Source organism: Apostichopus japonicus, chromosome 13 (assembly GCF_037975245.1).
Source record: "Apostichopus japonicus isolate 1M-3 chromosome 13, ASM3797524v1, whole genome shotgun sequence".
NCBI classification, from domain to species: domain Eukaryota; kingdom Metazoa; phylum Echinodermata; class Holothuroidea; order Aspidochirotida; family Stichopodidae; genus Apostichopus; species Apostichopus japonicus.
The window spans coordinates 8,350,620-8,369,830 of record NC_092573.1 but is presented as its reverse complement, the minus strand read 5'-3'; the positions used below and the strand labels follow the sequence as shown (position 1 = coordinate 8,369,830).

The window sequence follows — 19,211 nt, the reverse complement described above, 5'->3', positions numbered from 1 at the left end:
TAAAGTTCCAAGCAAATGAACTTTAACCACTGGAGTATCTCTCTAAATACTCGACAATAATCAATCGAGGGAAAGAATGCACAGTTCACCGAACTAGGTCTATACCTCTTTCAGTCCTCAGTGGACAATGCAGTGCACATGATTTCAAAGGTGGGAGGGGTGGGATTTTTGAAGGGTCGGTGAACCTTTATGGACGAACTGCCTGCAGACGGATCAGATGGTGCATTTCTGTGGCATATGTTAGCTATAAATTAAGACTATCATTAGGTGACTCTAATGCAATGTTGTGCTACTAGATAGACCTACATTTAAATGTTGAAGAAAAAATTCCACCGACTGAACGTTTTTCCGACTGAAGATGGAGGTGGAGGGGCCATTCCCCCCTCCCCCACCTCCGCCCCTTGCGCACGCCATGGATCGTTCTATCGAGAATGTGAATATGGTTTGTCTAAAGCATCATCAAGAGATTCTGTCTAGAACTCATGTCGCAAATGATATTAGCCAATTCGGCGTAGCTGTGTAATCCAATGTAATATATACATATATCATCGTTTGCGTTGCAAAGGCATGCCTTAATTAGCACTAGATAACGGGAAACTGATTGCTTTTATCTGAACTACGATAGCTTAGAAATGTGCGGGTATTTCCCTCACTGTCTGGGACAGTCTCGTTGTACATTAGTCATCTCTGTCGCCTCAATCCACTTCAAACCGCTCTGAACCGGTTCTTCAAATCGAAAGCCGCAAGCGCTATTCCGGTAACTGTGAAGCCTAGGCCTACACACTGTACATATTACAGTCTATGAATCAGCCCTGATATGAATAAGTGTAATGTCAATACAACTGTCCTGTGTATGATCTATAGTGGAATGTATACTGTGCATGATGCGCTCGCTCCCTCCTCATTGACAAACTATTTCTAATGGTTTCGCAATAACTTTGTTAAAGCGGAAGTGATTTGGGTTCAGTGTTTGACAAATGTATGAGTTCATGCCCGGACAAAATGGGGGTTATCGGGGTTCGAACTACCCCTATACCCAAGGGCGTAGGAACCGGAGGGCTGGGGGCGGAAGTATCATTCAGGCCAGGTGAAAATGCGAAAGTTTTTACAAGATGGAGTGGGTGTTGAAGTGTGTGCTACATTGCATCAAATTGCATCTGAGGCCACCTGGAAATGCCAAACAATTCCAAAGGGGAGGGGGACACCCCTTCCCCTTAGACCCCTCCCCCAGGCCGGCCATCAGGCTTCAGCCCCCCACTCAAAAGTACCTTCCTACGCCACTGCCTATACCCCCAATCATGCTGTAGATTCTATGTATATGTTGTGTAAATTATGAGATGTGTGTAGACTTTGACTGCTAAAAGTTTGATAATCTCAAAAAAATTAAAGAAATATTTGTAGGCCAACAGACGTATTGAAATTTCCTTAAAATAAAATCTTCTTTGAAGGGGAAAATATAGCACCATTTCGTATTTGAGCATTAATAATTAGGGTTAATTAACCCTAATAATTGTTTAATTAAATTGTACAGCCAATGGAGTAGGCCTATAGTAGATCTACAGGAACACTGGTGCGATTTTCAAGAGATGACTGTTCAGTCGCCCGGCCTTTAGACTTATTAGGCTACAATGATCCGGTCATCGCAATGCACATAAGTATTCCGGTAACTTCCAATTTATAACAAGTCTTAAATAGTTACCATACTTGGCCCCAATATCTTAGCATACTCATAGTATACATGCATGATTTTCATAAAAAGTACTTTGTCGATATATTACAACTCACTGTATAGCTTCAAGTTTTACGACGTACTGCGCCCCCCCCCCCCCTCCCACCCATTCCCTCCCTTCCCGTTTGTTTTACCTATAATGGGCTTCTAGCAGATTGAGACCACCAAAACTGTTCTACTTGGTTCATTCAAGCATGGAGTTAGAAGATCTCTTCTAACCCCATGATTCAAGTGATTCATCTGGTTATTGCACACCTCAGGAGAGCGAGAATATGACTCCCCACCCCCTCCATACCCCTTATAAAATGACAAGACAGCTGATAGAGTGAACGCCAGTATTATACTGCAGCTGGTATAAACTGCAGGCAAAATCCCACTACGAAGTCTTCCCACGAATGAGAGAGAACACGTTGCATTGACACTGACCATCAACTGGCCTCAAATTTTCCTCCTATATAAAAACCTTTATTCTAAAAGTAAAATAAAGTATTTTTCGCCAAATTAAAGTTGTCACGAGATTTTGTTTTTCCCGACCCCGGTGTTAGCAAGCAGCTATTGTTAACTTTCATTGAGGCATAATCACGCACACGATATTGTCTGCGCTGTTTACGTATTAATCTCAATGGTTGGCACGGCGAGACCCTGCCGCACCGTTACAGCCGTAGCAACACTATATGTCACACAATGCACAATGGTGCAACCTCATGAATATTTAAATTTCTCAGTCGTTGGAGGAAATTTCCAATCACATGCGGTAACTCTCTACAGCTGATCACACTGAAGTCTGTCTGTTCTAAGGATCGCAGTCGTTCGCTGTGCAGTGTAGCTACTGATCGTTTTTCGTGACTTAGTGTCGTAGTCGTCTGAAGAAAAGCCATGATAGTCAGAAGATAGCACTAACCGTCGAGTTGAAGTTAAAAGGGAATAGTTTGTGACAACAATCAAGTTCTCAACCAAGAGAAAATCTTGTTGGCTATACAGAAATCAGGACGCGATGGAAATCGACGGAATTTTCGATAAGCTTGGCCGAATAGGCAAGTTCCAAGTTTTGATTTACATTTTCTGTGGATTGCAAGGAATATCTTTTCCTGTATGGGATATGCTTTCTGTTACAAGTTTCATGGCACCATCGTCAGAGTATTCCTGCCGTACGATAGCCACAGAAGACGAAAATGTTGAAGATTTCACTGGTTACATTGCTAACAACAGCTCGTTGACGAACGAAATTTGTGAAGATGGAGAGGTGATGGTATTCAATCTTGATACATACGGCAGAACAATGGTTTCCGAGGTAAGAATTAGAGACGTTTAATTACAGTTTTCAATTTCATGGACCCTTTGTTAGCTTGTACAATGACTGATATAATTTATTCAATGTCTGGCCAAAGATTGTCCGATCGCATTTCCCATTTGCATAGACTATATAGTATTAGTACTTCGATTAGATAGTCTTAATTCTAAAGTAAAGATTATTCTTAACCTACTATAACTGGATTAGGCGAAACGCAATTGTTCCAATTGCTAATTAATCACATCCTTAAGCCAATGTGAAAATGTAATTATGGTCTCATTTCGTGGAGAAATAATATGATACATCATTCATATTTAAAAATATGTTATGGATTTAATAATATTTATCCCATCCCTCCGAGGAAGGCGCAAGTTTTAGTTCATTAAAGTTTCATGATTATTACCATATTAATACATGTAGCTAACGTGTGTATGACGTGTTTCTCATTATGATGTAGGCTATTTGAACGCTTAATCGTTACCATAAGTACAAGATTTTTCTTTCAGTGTATATTAAGGCCATACTCTTCAAATCGACCGCTGCTCAAAACATCAATGCAGTAGGCCTATATAAACGCCTTAACGCCTATATATATGATATCGTGGCAGCTTCGAACCAGTTGGTTTTTGCCATTTCTTGCGCAATGTCTTAATAAGTTACGAAATTGTCGTGATCCCATGTGACCGGAAATGTTGTAAACGCACAATTAATCGCTTTGACGATGGGCGGGATTCGACTTTTGTCTTGTGGTTTATATCTTCCACTAAGTCCACCTATAGTGATAAAGGTCTATATGCTACGTCACGCCAAACAAACAATAAATTGGTAACACCGCATGTTTTAGTCCCATTATTGATACCGCACGTTTTCTGGTGTAGTTGAACTTGTTCTTATATGCAACCCTTGTTAAATAAACCCGGGAGAACTGATACATTCTTGAGGTTAATATAGGCCGACATAAAATATATGCTTAAAATATCAAAATTAAGTCCACAAATTAAGTTCTACTCAATGCTCTGTATAATCCATTAAAAGTTTAAATAAAAATTGCTTTATAAGAAAATGTCTTCTAAGGTTAATTTCGTCTCTAATTCGTGGAAGCATTTTATCTTGTTTATTCAAGTAATGGATCTTATGATCTTAAGTACACATATATATACAGCCGTTGCTATAGTAGGAACTTCGTACAGATTATTATGCCGATGTTACATTGCTATTTCAACACAGTCAAATAGCGGTTTCTATTTGTACTATCTTTGAATGCGGGCATCTATACCGCTATATTTCATCATCCCAAGTGTACCGTTATAATCACTCCAAACTGACAAAGATCCCTGGGAATCGATCGTTTGCAGCTATTGAACAAAGAGAGTGATTTCGTAATAACAAACAGGAAATCCAGCTGAAACCGGTTCCCAACTGGCCTCAGAGCGTGGTTACTATGTAAAATGCAATACGTGTGCAAAAGGCGTGTCCCTGTTGCTACGACAGCAAAAGGTCATATTTCCCGTACTGTCATGTGATTGGTGACTCGATAAACCTGCTTGTAATAATTTATTACTTTTGTTCCTGTTGCGCTAAAAGTAGCTTTCTATGACGTTTTTGCATTGAAAGTAATACTTTGCATTGTTTGCGTGTGTGTGGTTTTTTTTTGTTGAAAGGTTCGTGACAAAGTGAATTTACAAGATTAAGCTCACCAAAGACAGTTGACTCAAAAGAGGTGTATTGTAAATTTTTGGTGTATTGTTAAGTTTCGTCCAGGGATTTGAACAATAGGAAATAAATCTAAATCAGTATAAACAGCTGGGAGTTGTTATGGAACAACTCCCTGGTATAATGGAGTAGTTCAAATAAGATGAGATGGTTTAAAATCGAAAAAGAATTTGACGACCCGCTGTCAATGCATAAAACAGAATAGCGCAAATATGTTATGGAGAGGAGAATGAAATAGAAACAAGAGTGCAAGTACTTCTGGTAGAGATTTTTACGTTGATTTAAAACCACATGCAGGAGCATCAGTTAGAAGGGGGAGGGGGGGGGGACGATGGTCTTCAGGTGGGGTCGTACAGAGGTAGAGGTAGAATGGGTACTACTGGTAGTCCATCTTTCAGTTAAACATCACAGCCCGGTCAACACACATTTTGAGCTATTACCATACGTGACGACCAGTTTCATGCATGTAACGTTTACGTTAATCTCGAATTTCGAAACAACCAATTCATCGTCACCAAATACAAAGAAATCAATGTCCAAAGAAATAAGCAGAAATTTGATGTGCACTTTTTGTGACATGTTTCTATGAGACCTCCGTGGTAGTTCACATAGGCGTGTATCATTTATACCGTGTCTGACTGGACCGTTTTTTTCATTGCCACTAGGATAGGAAGTTCACGTGGTTCTTGGTCGAGCCGAGGTTGGTTGTTTGGTTGGACCTGCGCGACACCGAGGTTTTACCCGTTATTGCCCCCTTCCCGGCCCCAATTACTATGATCCGTTGCTACACGAGGTTTCACACACTTGGTTTCCTTGAAGTAATTTGTACATGGCTTTTACATTTAGTTATAACAACATCTTAATAAAGTAATGTAATGTAATTGAAAGTCAAGTCAAAAGTGAAAGTCACTTTGTGAGTGAACAGCGCCACCCTTCTGTACTCTTCATGCATTCGGTCTCAATATTGTACAATCGCGTGACTACTCTGTTTTTGCGCACTATTTTGCGGTTTTCCGCTGCTGGGGTAACCCATTGTGCGCTAATTTATGTTTCATGGTAAAGGGCATCATAGACCGTAACAGGACGGGATTGATGTTACTGCATGTCATTTGACAAACAATGGCGACCTTTACAATTACATGAAAGGAAGCATATTCGCCTAATAGGCCTAAATTATACATCTTGTCTGGTCCAGCCGCTCCCCCACCACTACGCCCGCCCAAACTTCTTTAGCGAATAATTGTTGAAGTTTCTATAAAGAAGTAGTATGTACCTCAGGAATACCTAACCTAAGTATAAACCAACAATTATTTTTCATTTTATAAAATTGAATGAGATATACATCGTTTAAAAAAAAATATGGCAATTGTTTGCATATGAGAATGTTATTAATATCGGTCGAGGTGGTACGGTATTCATCAAGAAACGTCAAAATTACTAAATATTATATGAAAATGTGACAGTTTCGTATCTGCATATATATTTACTCCATCTAACGGTTGTGCTGTCTATCTTGTATTTCACTTCTCTGTATCCCTCCCCATACCATACACCTCAGACCGCGAGCATGTACCCCTCCCAAAACCATACACCTCATGCACCTCAGACCGCGAACATGTACTTAACTTGAGAACCCTACCAGCAATATTCTGTATTGATTAACATTAGGTGGACGGTTTTATTATCCTCCCCCCCCCCCTTTTTACCCTCTTTTTGTAAGTTAATACATTTTTGAGACGATTTTCGCGGAAAGACCGTCACATTGTGCTGCCTGCTGTGAGCAGTATATGCCCCATGATAGAACAGTCTTGTCACACTCCGGAAATAGGGGGAGGGGGGGGACCCTGAAGTAGATTGGAAAATGGTAACGGTTACGTACGTGATCCCGAACATAGTTATTTCGTAATTTTAATTTTGTTTTTACAATTGTACGGAGATATATAACACGTTAATTTATTACCGATACCTTCATATGGAATTGAATGGGCAATCTATCCTATAACATAATCTATTCATATAATACTAAAATGTTATTACTTTGTTCCTATTTTCAGTGGCAGTTAGTCGGGGACAAGGCCGTGCTGGTAGAGTTGTCCCAATCATTATTCATGGTTGGCATGATGGTAGGGTCCATTGTGTTAGGCCAGATGTCAGATTCTTTTGGAAGAAAACCGATCTTGGTCATGTGTGTAACGCTGTCTCCTCTATTCGGTCTTGCCTCGGGATTCGTTCCAAACATTTGGCTCTTTGCAGCATTGCGAATCCTTATAGGATTCATTTGTCCAGTAAGTACTCGGATGACGACTAGATGAAGATGTATATTTCACTCTCAAATAAATACCGTATAACATTGTATTTGGTTAGGTAAAGAGCCATAGCCACGATGACCCCCCCCCCCACCGACCCCCTCTCCCGGTGGCTTAAAGTTAAGCTAACATTTCTCGTATGGGTCCGAATATATTAAATATTTTCATTATGTGATATACTTGTGTCCATACTGTATGTATTATAAGGAGAGGCATTGGGTTGCAAAACAACGTTCGTGAAGTTACAATTGAGTACCTCTCAAAGAGTAACAAAAAGCATTTCCACTTCAGCTTGTGATCTCCCCTCTCTTTAATAATTAACCCCCACCACACCTCTTAGATAAAGTCGATACTCTGAGGTGTTATCATAAAATGGAAACTGGAATATTGATATAATCATGACTTTGATATAACGTATTCCCATAACGTTGAGCCCGACCGCCTACCGAACTATAATTTACCACGTGTTCATATTTCTGTATACAGGGTGCTATTCTCACCGCATATGTTTTAGCTTTGGAACTGTTTCCGTCCAAGAGGAGAGCTGCAGCTAGCATCCTCCTCTCAAGTTTCAACAGTGTTTCATATGTTGGGTTGGCCGCACTTGCCTACTTCATCAAGGACTGGCGTCATCTTCAAATCACCATAAGCGTGTTGAGGATCATTCTTGTACCGCTATGCTGGTAAGGATCAATTTAATCTGTTTAATCCCTTAAATTACACTTGAAAGTCTAAACGATTACTACAATCACAACCCTGAGGGTTTGGGCATTATATTCGAGTATAGTCTCCCCCCCCCCCTCCTCCCTTCTCACCCCTACAGTCACTTCACAGTTGTACACAAGTGGGTGGGTGCCTCTTTCAGTCACAAACGTCTGTCGGGGTCACTGTAGTCGTTAATATTCTATCGGGATAATGGAGGGAGGGAAAGGGGATTCAACTGATCCTCAATCCACTAGTCAGTATCAAGTAAGTTTTACTTTCTTTTTTATTCTTAATGGAAGCAAATACAATGGCTTTTGTATCCAACGTATATAGTAGGGGTTACCCTTTCAACTACTGCATGGATTGTAGTTCCAACTGTGTATACAGTATATGCTTTTATTCCTTCTCTTTTTTTTGTTACCATTTTAGGTTTGTGCCAGAATCAATTCAGTGGCTGGCATCAAAAGGCAAGTACGAAAAGTTGGAGGAGGTGCTGCAAAGAATTGCCACCGTGAACAAAATCGACGTCGCTTTCCCTATTTTGGAAATGAAGAAGGGCGAACTCACCGACGGAGCGACTGATTACGACGAACAGACTACCTCAGAGAGCGACCTGCCACGGAAAGAAACTGGTAAATCCGTAGAAGATCTCTTCATGTACGATTCCGCTGTCAGTCTGGACAGAGACTACATACCAGCAGAGGACAATTATAGCCTTGATAATTACAGCAGTGAATCGGAAACCGAAGAAACCACCCATCTGGCGACTTCTGCCAACCTGTCCTTTTCATCTACCTCCATGTCAAATCTACCTTCTTCCCGTTCTTCACGGAATGGACTTCAACAGTTTCCTGGACACTGCGAGAAAGTGAATGTCACCAGTGATTTGTACCGTGTCAACAGCTCAATCTCCATCCTGTCCGAACTAGTCGAGCAGAATGAAATGCTCCTCAGCAACGAAAGTCTACCTCAGCAGCAACGACGACAACCAGAGGAGAATGCGATTCCCTTACCACAGAAAGAACTCAAACAGCAGCCCAAATTGTCAGTAACCAAACCCCTTAGGAAAAAGTCAGTCTCTCTGTGCAATATTCCCACTTTTTACACGTACCAATCTGAAATTCATCAGGTTGATAGGACCAACATTGGAAACGATCTTTCAGTTGAATTGAACAATTCCGGCTTCTCGAGAACTAACTCGATACCTAACATTACAGTCTGCCCTTCTGAAATTGCAACAACAGGAGCAGCTGCCAACCCTCCCCAACACAAAAGTGACCACCGGTCAAAGGTCAATAGGAAGCCACCTAACTTGACCCTAAACGCAAACGACCAAGCAGATTCGTCATATTTGTTGTCAGTTCCCACTCTCGCATTGCCATTTGGGTTTTCCCAGAGCCTGTTTCCAAATATAGGGGCGCAATACGAGAATATGGAAAGTACTCAAAGCGAGGAGACGATTGAAGATGACACATCGGGCTTTAATTCCTCGACTAGTAACGTCGGCCATTTATCTGATTACGATTCCTTGGAAGAAGGATTCAGTAGGCAACCGAAGAGGGTTGGCTACACAGAAATAACGACAACATTCGATGATAAAATGACGGAGAAGATTACGACGGAGAAAGTTAAAGAATATAATGCCTTTGATCTGTTTAGAATGTCATCCGTTCGTCTAGTCACTATTTCGTCCATGGTTCTATGGTAAGTGTTAAAATGGTGATTTCGTCTTTAAGTCTGTTAGTTATAGCTGAAAAAGATTGAATCAAAATTAAAACCAAAAAACCAAAACAAAACAAAAACAAAAAAAAAATAGACACGCTGTACTGGCAATGGGTTTTCGAGAAACATGACGTCAGGACTGCGATTTGAAAACAAAAACGTTGATAATATCAACATTACAATTTGCTGTTGCTTTCATGTCATTATCAGCAGAGGTCAAGGAATTTGCAAAACTGCAAAATTAAATTTTGAACAAACTTTCAAATTTGTTATGTGAATCCACCTTTGTAGGTTCATGACCACTTTTGTTTGTTATGGAAGATCAAAGTTTAACAATGTTCTTCAGCGAAAAAACTGTGAAAACACCATAACTGCTGAAGAGTATAGTATGTTAACAGATCCGCCTTTGTGAGTATAAGCAACTGAATTGTTTGTATGTGAAGGTCAAAGGTGATTTTAGGTCAATATTAGAGTCTTGAATCGTAAGGAAAGTATAAAGCTAGGATGAACTTTATACTTGATATGTATTGCAATTATCTGCTGTTAACAACAGTAAAATTCTTGTGTGCATTGTCATGTTATTTGTTGGCTGCTTGTTGGCTGCCTGGTTTGTTCTATAATATCATAAGCGTAGAACTGTTATTCATTGCACCCGATACTCATAACTAGTACAGTAACTACTGTTCATATCCTGTGACACATGTTACCGTGTTACAAACACACAGTAGTAATTACTGATACACGGATGTGGGATTTGAACAGTAGTTGCTGTACCAACCTTCTAGTGTGAGTTCATTAATACGCGATTCTAAAATGAAGTATCTAATCGATTTATGCTATAAGGAGGCTTATGGATATACCCGAACATGGCCTTTTCTTCGTTCTCGGCAAGACGAATTGGCGTAATTTAAAGAGAGACGCGAGCTTGAATCAAGCGGTACCGTACCTCCTTTACTTCATCTTGTAGGCATTCTCATCTTCATAGACTCCTTGTCCAGTCGCGCAGTTCTTTGTCTTACATGGGAACATGTTAACAGCTTTACAGTTGTTAACTTGTTACAGTTTCACCTGTAACGCATGTTACCATGTTACTAACACAAAGTAGTAATTACTGATGAACGGTTGTGGGACATGTACAGTATAGCCAGTGGCGGAGCGTCCATACAGTCAGGGGGGTGCCCCCCCCCCCGACGGACTCAAATGGACTGCTGGCGCCCTTTTCAGCTTTTTACCACTTTTTACTTATTCGCGATTATTGACTTTTTTATTGCGCTCTCATCTACCTATTGACATTTGTCACATTTTGTTGGCAATGACACCTTTTATTCTTCGTTTATCTGCAAATTAGCAAGGCCAGGAAAGGGTCATTTCCGGCGATCTAAGAAGTATATTTACTCAAAAAATGTATGTACGCTCCGCGCCAATCTGTGGTGGCGCTCCGCTTAGATAGTGTCGAAAGCGCCCCTACAGACCATTCTCGCCCCCCTTGACCAATACCCCTAGCTCCGCCACTGAGTATAGCTGCTGTAACAACTATGAGTATCTTCTGTTCAATATCATTATGATACTTGAAGCAGGCAGTACGGCAAAAGCCTCCAAGTACCCAGCTGCTTTCGACAGTGTAATGGTAGATTATCTTTAAGGTAACGTTGGACATCAATTTTTGTTGGCCACGCATCTAAAATAAATAAAAACACTTACGGGTCCGCTATGGATCTTTTATATTCCCTTATTGCAGTGAAAACTTAACCTATAATAATAACTGCAACTGTTGATAATTGCATCATATTAAATGCATGTAATGTTTACACCCGCATTATATACATTTACCATCATTCAATTTAACGTATGTATACTCCTAGGTTTTTTTTAATTTATCATTATTCACATACATGTTCAAATGAATAAATAACATAAATGAAGGTATTACTCTCCCCACATTTTGATTGCTAACAAAAAGGGAACAATGAAAGCATTATGTAGATACTGGGGTGGGCTATGGTCTCCCCCATATTGTTAGAGCCCATTTTACCTCGCCGACCGTGGAGGTTTGGAAAACTTCACACATCTTGTATGCATGGTGCTCCATTTTTCGAATTTCTCAGGTTTGCAACATATTCCGTCTACGTGGGGCTGTCTATGAGCTCTAACGCCCTAGCTGGTGATCCTTACATCAATTTCTCTCTTGTTGGCTTGGTGGAAATTCCTGCTGTTATTGTCGCTGCAATTTCTGCTGTGAGGTATATTAACCCGTAGCGACTGGCTAAGTTTTACAGTGGATAACAAATTTACCCCATTGGTGTATTGTATCACGGGATAGTAAAGATCTGCGGGGGGGTTGGGGCGGGGATGGGGAGGGGGAGGGGTGCACCGTTATCCCCTGGACTTGTTCCCAGTAGTAAATGTTGTGCAAGATATTTATATATGATTAAGGTCAGTTGTAGCTTAGAAAAAAAAAATACTATGACTGCAATTCACTTAAGTCGTTTATGAGATTATAACAGTATTTAATTAACACACTAAACTGACTTGTGCGTGTGTGTATGTATGTATGTGTGAAGTGATGATGTGATGTGTGAAAATGACTTTCCATTAAAATAACCATGAATATATATATATATAAAAAAAAAAACATGTATTACTGACAGAAAGCGGTGGTGCAGAGAAAAGAATATTTTGTCCATGGTGTGGGACATTCAAATGAAAATCAAAGAGCCAAAGGAAAGAGAATGACTCAATTTTAAAATGGTTTTGTTTTGTCTTTCTTACAGAATTGGTAGAAGGATTCCTAGTGGTGTCTTTCACTTTGTGACCGCCTTGTCGTGCTTCGTTTATCTGCTTCTTCCAACAGATGACGGTAAGTTTAATTTGGTTTCACTGAATCCATCGCTATTACCACTCTATACTGTCCTCTCATATCATGGTTCAAAACAATCGTACTGACAGTATGAACTGTTCCTTACCTCTATCTAATAAAGACAGGTTATTTCTCATACTTTTCGGCACCTTATGCTAACTTCCTCCTGGATCCATTCAGTTTGCTGCTCTCGGTGTGATGTCAGCTTCCATGAGCCCCTTGCCGAATTGTCACTTTATGTTAAATTAAGGCATGTAGTCGTCGAAAAACTTTCCAACCTTCTGTCTGGAACAATCACAGTGTATTTTGTCGGGTGAATTATCAGCACACCCCCCACCCCTTCCACCTCGCCCATCCCGCAGTCGACGAACCATCGTCACCCCACCCCCACGATTTTATTCCTACTAGGGGTGTAACTATTTATTGTACATGTCGTTCATCATTTCAGTTCCAACTTGGGCGTCCGTGGTGTCCGTTGTAGCTATTCTACTTGCCAAATGCTTCACGTCGGCAGCATATAACGTGGAATGCTTGTTGACTGCCGAAGTTTTGCCAACACCTCTGAGGTATGTTAAGAAATATACTCCTTATAAGCCTGTCTGTACTCGTCTTACATCCCATTTGTCGTTGCTATGGAATTTATAGGATATTTGCAAAGGCTTTGTGTTTCTTGTTATCGCTTTTGAAATGTAGCTGCATAAAACACAAAATAACGTACATTCAAGCGAGATCTTCCAACGTCACCATACATTTTTTCCTCTTTTTTTATGAGTAGAATTTTGCTAAACTGAAAAGTTAGCTTTTTTCTGCAATGATTGCGTTGGAAGGTCTCGACCAGTGTTAAAATTGCACTTGACACTCTTAAAATGAATAAGAAAAAAAAAACATTAACTAACAACAAATTTTCTCTCCCTCTTCTCTCTCTAACTCTGACACTAATTTTACTTTGCAGCAAATTAAATAATTCCGGTAAGTGAGTTTCTCTGTAAACTGCTGTTCACGGTTATCACAGCAGTGGTTCTATAAAGAATCCATCGCTTTTCTCTTTTTGTCAATCGTAAAGCAGAATTTTTACCAGTCTAGCCCTACATATCTTTATACAGTACAGCTTTTGCCCCCTGGGTCCAAGCACTTTCCATTGAAGAGATCAACAAACACCATCGTCTATGCTTCAGCCACATCACCAAAGATGACGACGGTTGGAAACGAGATGACAGAACGTCATTCCTCTCCTGGTCATCCTCCCTGGATACGTCATCGGTGTGGTCCAATCAGCAGTGTCTCTCCTCATACAGAGTCTTCCTATGCATCATGGGATAAATTGTGAAACTCTTCCTCATCGCTGGGATGTCAGCATCTATACCACCAGTTTTCATCAACTCTGAAATATGTCACCAGCTGAGGGGTTGGTTGTAGTCAGTTTTCATGATCAACGGGCCGGAACATCTACAACGCCTCGACTACCACTCTGCCGTAGTCATCCTAACATCCTTTCTGGGAGGATGGAGTCTGTTAAATCGCCCATTCATAATCTGGCCATCATTCCTCACGATGTATATCTAAAACTTATCTTTCTGATAAACGTTATATGGAAGGTGAGCATATTCATATTGCTCGGAGGGAGGATGTCATCCTCTCACCGAGCAGCAGTAAGTCCCCCTGGTGAGAAGATGCATTTAAAGCAGCCACTTCAATTAGTGGCTTCATTTTGAGGGTTTTAAATGGTATCTTTGAACAAATATTCCTTTTCTTACTGTTTTGATATTCTTAACTTTATCCTTATCTGCTTTGCTATAACTCGTTCTGTACTGTAAACTAATTTTATCTCAAAAAGATAATGAAACACGTTAATTATAAAAATTCGTCTGCTTTTGTTTTGTCTTATTTTGCTCCTCCCAAAAACCCCTCAACCTCTCCGTCGTGTTTTACAGCTAACTTAAACGATCACATATCCCAGAATTCGTATACCCTATTTGGTGTGATGTCCACGTACATAACAATCTCCTCCTTTGAAACGTGATCAAATGACACCACCTATTTAGATCAAAGTAATGGACAATTTTTGCCTCCCGAATTTTGCATTGATTCCTGAAGAAGGAACATCCCATGTTCATAGTTTCCAGAGTACAATATATCTTAAACAATGTTAAGCACTATTACTATTACGTCAAAAATTGCTATGGTATTTGAATGCCTAGTGTTCTACCGCTGTGGTATATTATTTGGGTGTGTTTAAGGTAAACGACCACGCACGTAATGAATCAAAGCGCGTTCGTCTCCATGGTTACTTATTTTCTCTTTTATTATTTCTCGTTGCCTTTTTAGATCTGTCGGCATTGGTTTGTTTGTTCTCTGCTCCCGCATTGGTGGAGTCATCGTTCCTTTTGTTTTAATTTCGGTAAGTCTGGTTTTTCGAGTTCTTAATTCTCCGGTTTTTCGGCTACCGGGATATTTGAGAAATCAATGAGAGCATACCGATGTCAGAGAATAGTAATTTAGACCCAAGATAATCTGTAGCTAGCTAGAAGATTGAAGCCAGTGAAGGTGTTCCTTGTCCAGAAAGTCCAAAGAGCAATTGGAGACATGAACAACACATTTGTGACCTATCCCTGAGTTGTCTTTAATAGTGATAATGTAATTCTTCCACAAACAGACGACAGCCTTTTTCGTGGTATCTCATATCGCCACTGGTCAACGGGTCAGTTAATATTGGTCGAGTTAATATCGATGTGATGCTGGGTTTGATTACAGATAGGAACTAGTGCTTAAGTCTATGCAATGGTCCCCTACAAACATGTTGAAAACATGATTGACAAAATGTTCTAATTTTGTTTGTTCGTCTACAGGGAGAGTCATCGAGTAAATACCCAATGATGATATTTGCTGCCCTGTCAGTGATTGCAGTTTTGATGTTACTGCCACTGCCCGAGATGATTGGAATGCCTCAACCTCAAACACCTGACGACGTCAAAAGAATCAGAAAACTTAGCAAAGAGAGGAAAACGAGTAAATCACAGCCACCTGTGTCTCTTGTGTGAAGTCAAGTGCGTGGAATACCAGTGTGAAATACACCTTGCAAAAGATAACGCTTGCGCAGTAATGGATGTCTCAAATGGCGATATCATATTGTGGCGCAATTGGCCTTCCAAAGTAATATGGTCGGGCTATAGTGTTTCCAGAAAAGACAAACGTTTTAACTTGGAATGATCTATATTAGCACAGAGACATGGTATAGTAATGACAAACGTAAGAATAATATTTTTCTTTCAGTTTTAAGGTGATCATGTTCAAAGTTAGAAAGGTTAACAATATGAATATGCAGTCTGTACAGTGACGAGCTAAATCAATTAGTATATGTGATTAGGTTTGAAATGCGTTGCATTTAACCGGACATGGACATTATTTATATATCTCCGGTGAAAGTGATCAAATTAAAAAACTTAAAGCAACAACCACAGAATCATTGCACAATAAACGAAAGTTTTGCCATTTTTCATGTGGTACCGTATATGTTTGTTGTAATGGTTATTTGTTTTTAGCAAAATATAGAAAATAACATGAAAAAACCACTCTGGAAAAAATACATTAACGCAGCAAGTAGATACATAAATATAGAAACTAGATTAAGCAATCTTTTCCTTTCAATAAATTTCATCTCCTAAAAACTGAATAAATATATAAAATATAACTATCCTGTTTGATGAAGTAATCAAACAAAAACGTTATCATGAAGTTAGTCGTATTTAAAAAGAATAAAAAATCGTTTAATAATTACAAAATACGTACACCATCTAAGTGATATTATGACAACTTTTAAAGTTTGAAACAACTCTTTTAAGATTAATTTTTATGTTATTAATTTTTGTTTATTAGCAGACGACGACAATTGCCCCTTGATTGAACAAATTTTTTACTATGACACATTTATTCTGTCACATTGTTCCATTTTAACATATTTCTACAATTTTATCAAGACTGAATGAAAATTTAGCATCTTAACCTGTAAGTAAGAAGCCTTTATTTAAATAATTTTTCATTTATTGAAAATATTCGAAATGAAAAAAAAAGTAGTTGAGTAGAAGTGATTACCTTTACCATATGGATTTTGACGACAGTATCTTATTTGTGCATATCGAGGTCCAATTGTATGTTTTGATGCTAGTGTGAAAGCCTATATTTACATGCTTCTCAGTTGGTATCTTAGCCTAACACGTCAAAGTATACGCTATTATGCGGCCTAACCATCTCGTATGAAGTAAATAACGGATGTTCGGTTAGACATATTAATTTATTCGATCATCGTTTTAATTCTTTCATTATTTCCCATTTCCATATGTGAAACCGCTCGTTATTGCCTGATTATGACCGGCTGGAATCCAGCTACTTGTAAAATCGCGATAAAAATATTTATTACAGAAGTTTGATATAGTTTCCTCTATGAGGGGATCATAATGAAAACTAAGCATTAAAGTGCGCCAAAGGATTTATATAGAAATATATTTTGTGTCTTGCCACTTACAATATGTTACATATGTTTCCATTCGACTTTTCCATATATTTTTGTTGTTGACGGATATCCAAAGGTACTTTTATTTAGCATTTAATACCTTTCTGGCCGTAGCACGGTGAAATATGCAATACCATTGCTTTAGCTTTTTAATTTATTTTCGCAATTTTGGTTTTTGGATAGTCAGTTGTAGCTCTTCTTTCTCTGAAATTCTTCGTCTCATGTTAAGCTTTAATTTTGTATGTTCATCAGCGAAAAGCTTCGGTTTACTATTAACTGTTTTGACTTCCAAGTACATTCCTATAGCTATGCAATTATGGACTTATTATGTGTTCCGATAAGCTATTGCTGATGTTCTAGCATGATGTTAATTCTTTGTGTCTAAAGAAGGAATCACTGATATTAACACCAGAATCTATCGCATACAGTGAAATGCCAATAACTTGTAAAAAAAGTTTAACAAATGATTGCAAGAATAAGTCATGTGTTTAAAAGAAAATCGTCAGTTTGAACTTGAATGCTCATAAAATTTATGCCGTCATTTCAGGGACAAACCTCGGAATGTTGTGTGTGTGTAATTTATGTTTTTTTTTTCTTTCTATTTTGACATGTTATGGTTTTGAAGGTCGCAAGGAAACTCTCCTTTGTATGTTTCACACTTGTTTTCGTATTAACTCAATACTGAAATGGCTGCTTCATATTTAAGAATGCCAATCAATAGTTGAATATTTGTGAAGTTAACTAACCGGGCGTTTCAACCGACAGAGACATTTGTCAGTGATGAACCATTTCAGATTTGGTGTGAAATTTTATATTAACGGAAAGTTATTGAAATAATGTGGAGAAATTTGAAATCTTTCATATGCTTTTCCTTTCTGTTACGTCATAAAAATGTTGGTGACAATCGAGCAGCTGTTACTAGAGGCTTTTTTCTTTCTCCATAACGTCTTATAGAAATATAGTTGTCAATATTTGTGTATTTATTAATATTTTGTTTGTAGTATTTTAGTATTTAGGTTTCGGAAAGACATGTTTTAGCGGTGAAGAATCCTTTACTTTTATGTTACCGTTAGTTGTAGAAAAAAAGGCTTCACCCCCCCCCCCCCCAAGAAAAAAAAGGGTAAAATGGTGCTTTGCCTTTGTATCAAAGGTGATTAAATACGTTATTTTATTGAATAATTTATTTGATGTATAGCTTTGTCAGATTTTGCGAAGGAAATATTGCAAGGTAAACAAACTAACCAAAGCCCATTTTGTCATATTTTAGCGTTTTATGGTTTGCATAGTTTCGAGTACCAAACTTTTATCATTGGAATATTGGCATATAATTTAACATTCACGATTTTGCAGCATAAATGAATGCTTTAAGAAATCGGTGAATGTTAAACTTATGATAGAATGATGTCTTCTTCTCATTTTTATTCCTTTTGTTGTTGACTTTTTACAAGTTATACACATGTTTTTAATTAAGGTCTTTGTTCCAAATTTAAGGTGTTATTATTACTCGCTCTTTTTGTTTTATTTATTGTTATGTCTATTGTAGTTCGTGTACCTGTAAGAAGTTTGATAGTGATTATTACTAAGTTACTATGTAACTTTTACAAGGTCGTCTTTCCTATGGATTCATTCATATTTTTTTTTTCACGAGTCTATATTTTGCTCACTTGCTTTTTTAAATGTGACGTAGGCTTTATAACTGTGACGTAATCTTACAGACTAGGAATCCAAGTCATGGGCATATTCTTTTCTATGATTACAGAGATTTTATTTATCAAAGAATTGTTGGATGTGTTGAAATGAGAGACCAACAGTGGCAAATAAAAAAGAGGAAATTGCCTCTACCAGATGAAAATGATATTTCTGCTTCTTACGTTTTTTGCGTCTTAATTTTCATACTCTCCTGCAAACCGACACCTAGAGCTCGGGTGTAATAGCACTCTCTTAATGTTCAATTTCTAAAATACAACCCACATGCCGACGTATCAATCACATGATTTTTTTTATCATAGATATATTTATGTTGAAGGAAAGGGTAATCTCTTTGTCATTAATTCATCTCTGAAAATAATCCCACCGCCCCTATCCCTGTCACACAACGACAGTAAACATCCCACCCAGCGATGTTATTTCAAATGTACTGACCCATATCACTCATCGAACTTTACCCTTCCATCAACTATATATCCCTGCCATCCACTGACCACATCCCTTTCACCCAGCGACCCCACCCACTGACTCTAGTACTGCCACCCACTCACACCGACGCTGACTCTTCCCACCCACTGACACTACCCTCCAAACCCCCTCCCCACTGACACTACCCTCCAACCCTGTACCCACCGACAGTACCCTCCAAACCCCCTCCCCACTGACACTACCCT

General features: G+C 38.9%; 1 protein-coding gene across 3 annotated transcripts; it reads left to right on the top strand.

The window, feature by feature from the left end:
- Window positions 1-2,481: 2,481 nt before the first annotated feature.
- LOC139978946 (uncharacterized) lies at window positions 2,482-18,685 on the top strand. Of its 3 annotated transcripts, XR_011797055.1 has the most exons (10): window positions 2,482-3,020; window positions 6,788-7,018; window positions 7,526-7,722; window positions 8,174-9,448; window positions 11,572-11,706; window positions 12,238-12,323; window positions 12,772-12,889; window positions 13,427-13,918; window positions 14,649-14,721; window positions 15,170-15,236. XR_011797055.1 is itself a non-coding variant. In XM_071989531.1 (9 exons), the coding sequence occupies exons 1-9, from the start codon at window positions 2,724-2,726 to the stop codon at window positions 15,359-15,361; spliced, it is 2,604 nt and encodes an 867-aa protein (XP_071845632.1). In that variant the 5' UTR covers window positions 2,484-2,723; the 3' UTR covers window positions 15,362-18,685. The 3 variants fall into 3 exon arrangements, 2 of the variants coding, with proteins under 2 accessions (XP_071845633.1, XP_071845632.1); XM_071989531.1 differs by lacking the exon at window positions 13,427-13,918 and having other exon boundaries at window positions 2,484-3,020; window positions 15,170-18,685; XM_071989532.1 differs by lacking the exons at window positions 14,649-14,721; window positions 15,170-15,236 and having other exon boundaries at window positions 13,427-14,183.
- The last annotated feature ends 526 nt before the right edge of the window (window positions 18,686-19,211 follow it).

Bases quoted from the DNA above. Each gene is read 5' to 3' on its own strand.
- LOC139978946 (XM_071989531.1), top strand. From the start codon at position 2,724: ATGGAAATCGACGGAATTTTCGATAAGCTTGGCCGAATAGGCAAGTTC. The intron at 12,890-14,648 runs GTATGTTAAGAA...TTGCCTTTTTAG, and splicing joins GTTTTGCCAACACCTCTGAG to ATCTGTCGGCATTGGTTTGT. The intron at 14,722-15,169 runs GTAAGTCTGGTT...GTTCGTCTACAG, and splicing joins TTCCTTTTGTTTTAATTTCG to GGAGAGTCATCGAGTAAATA.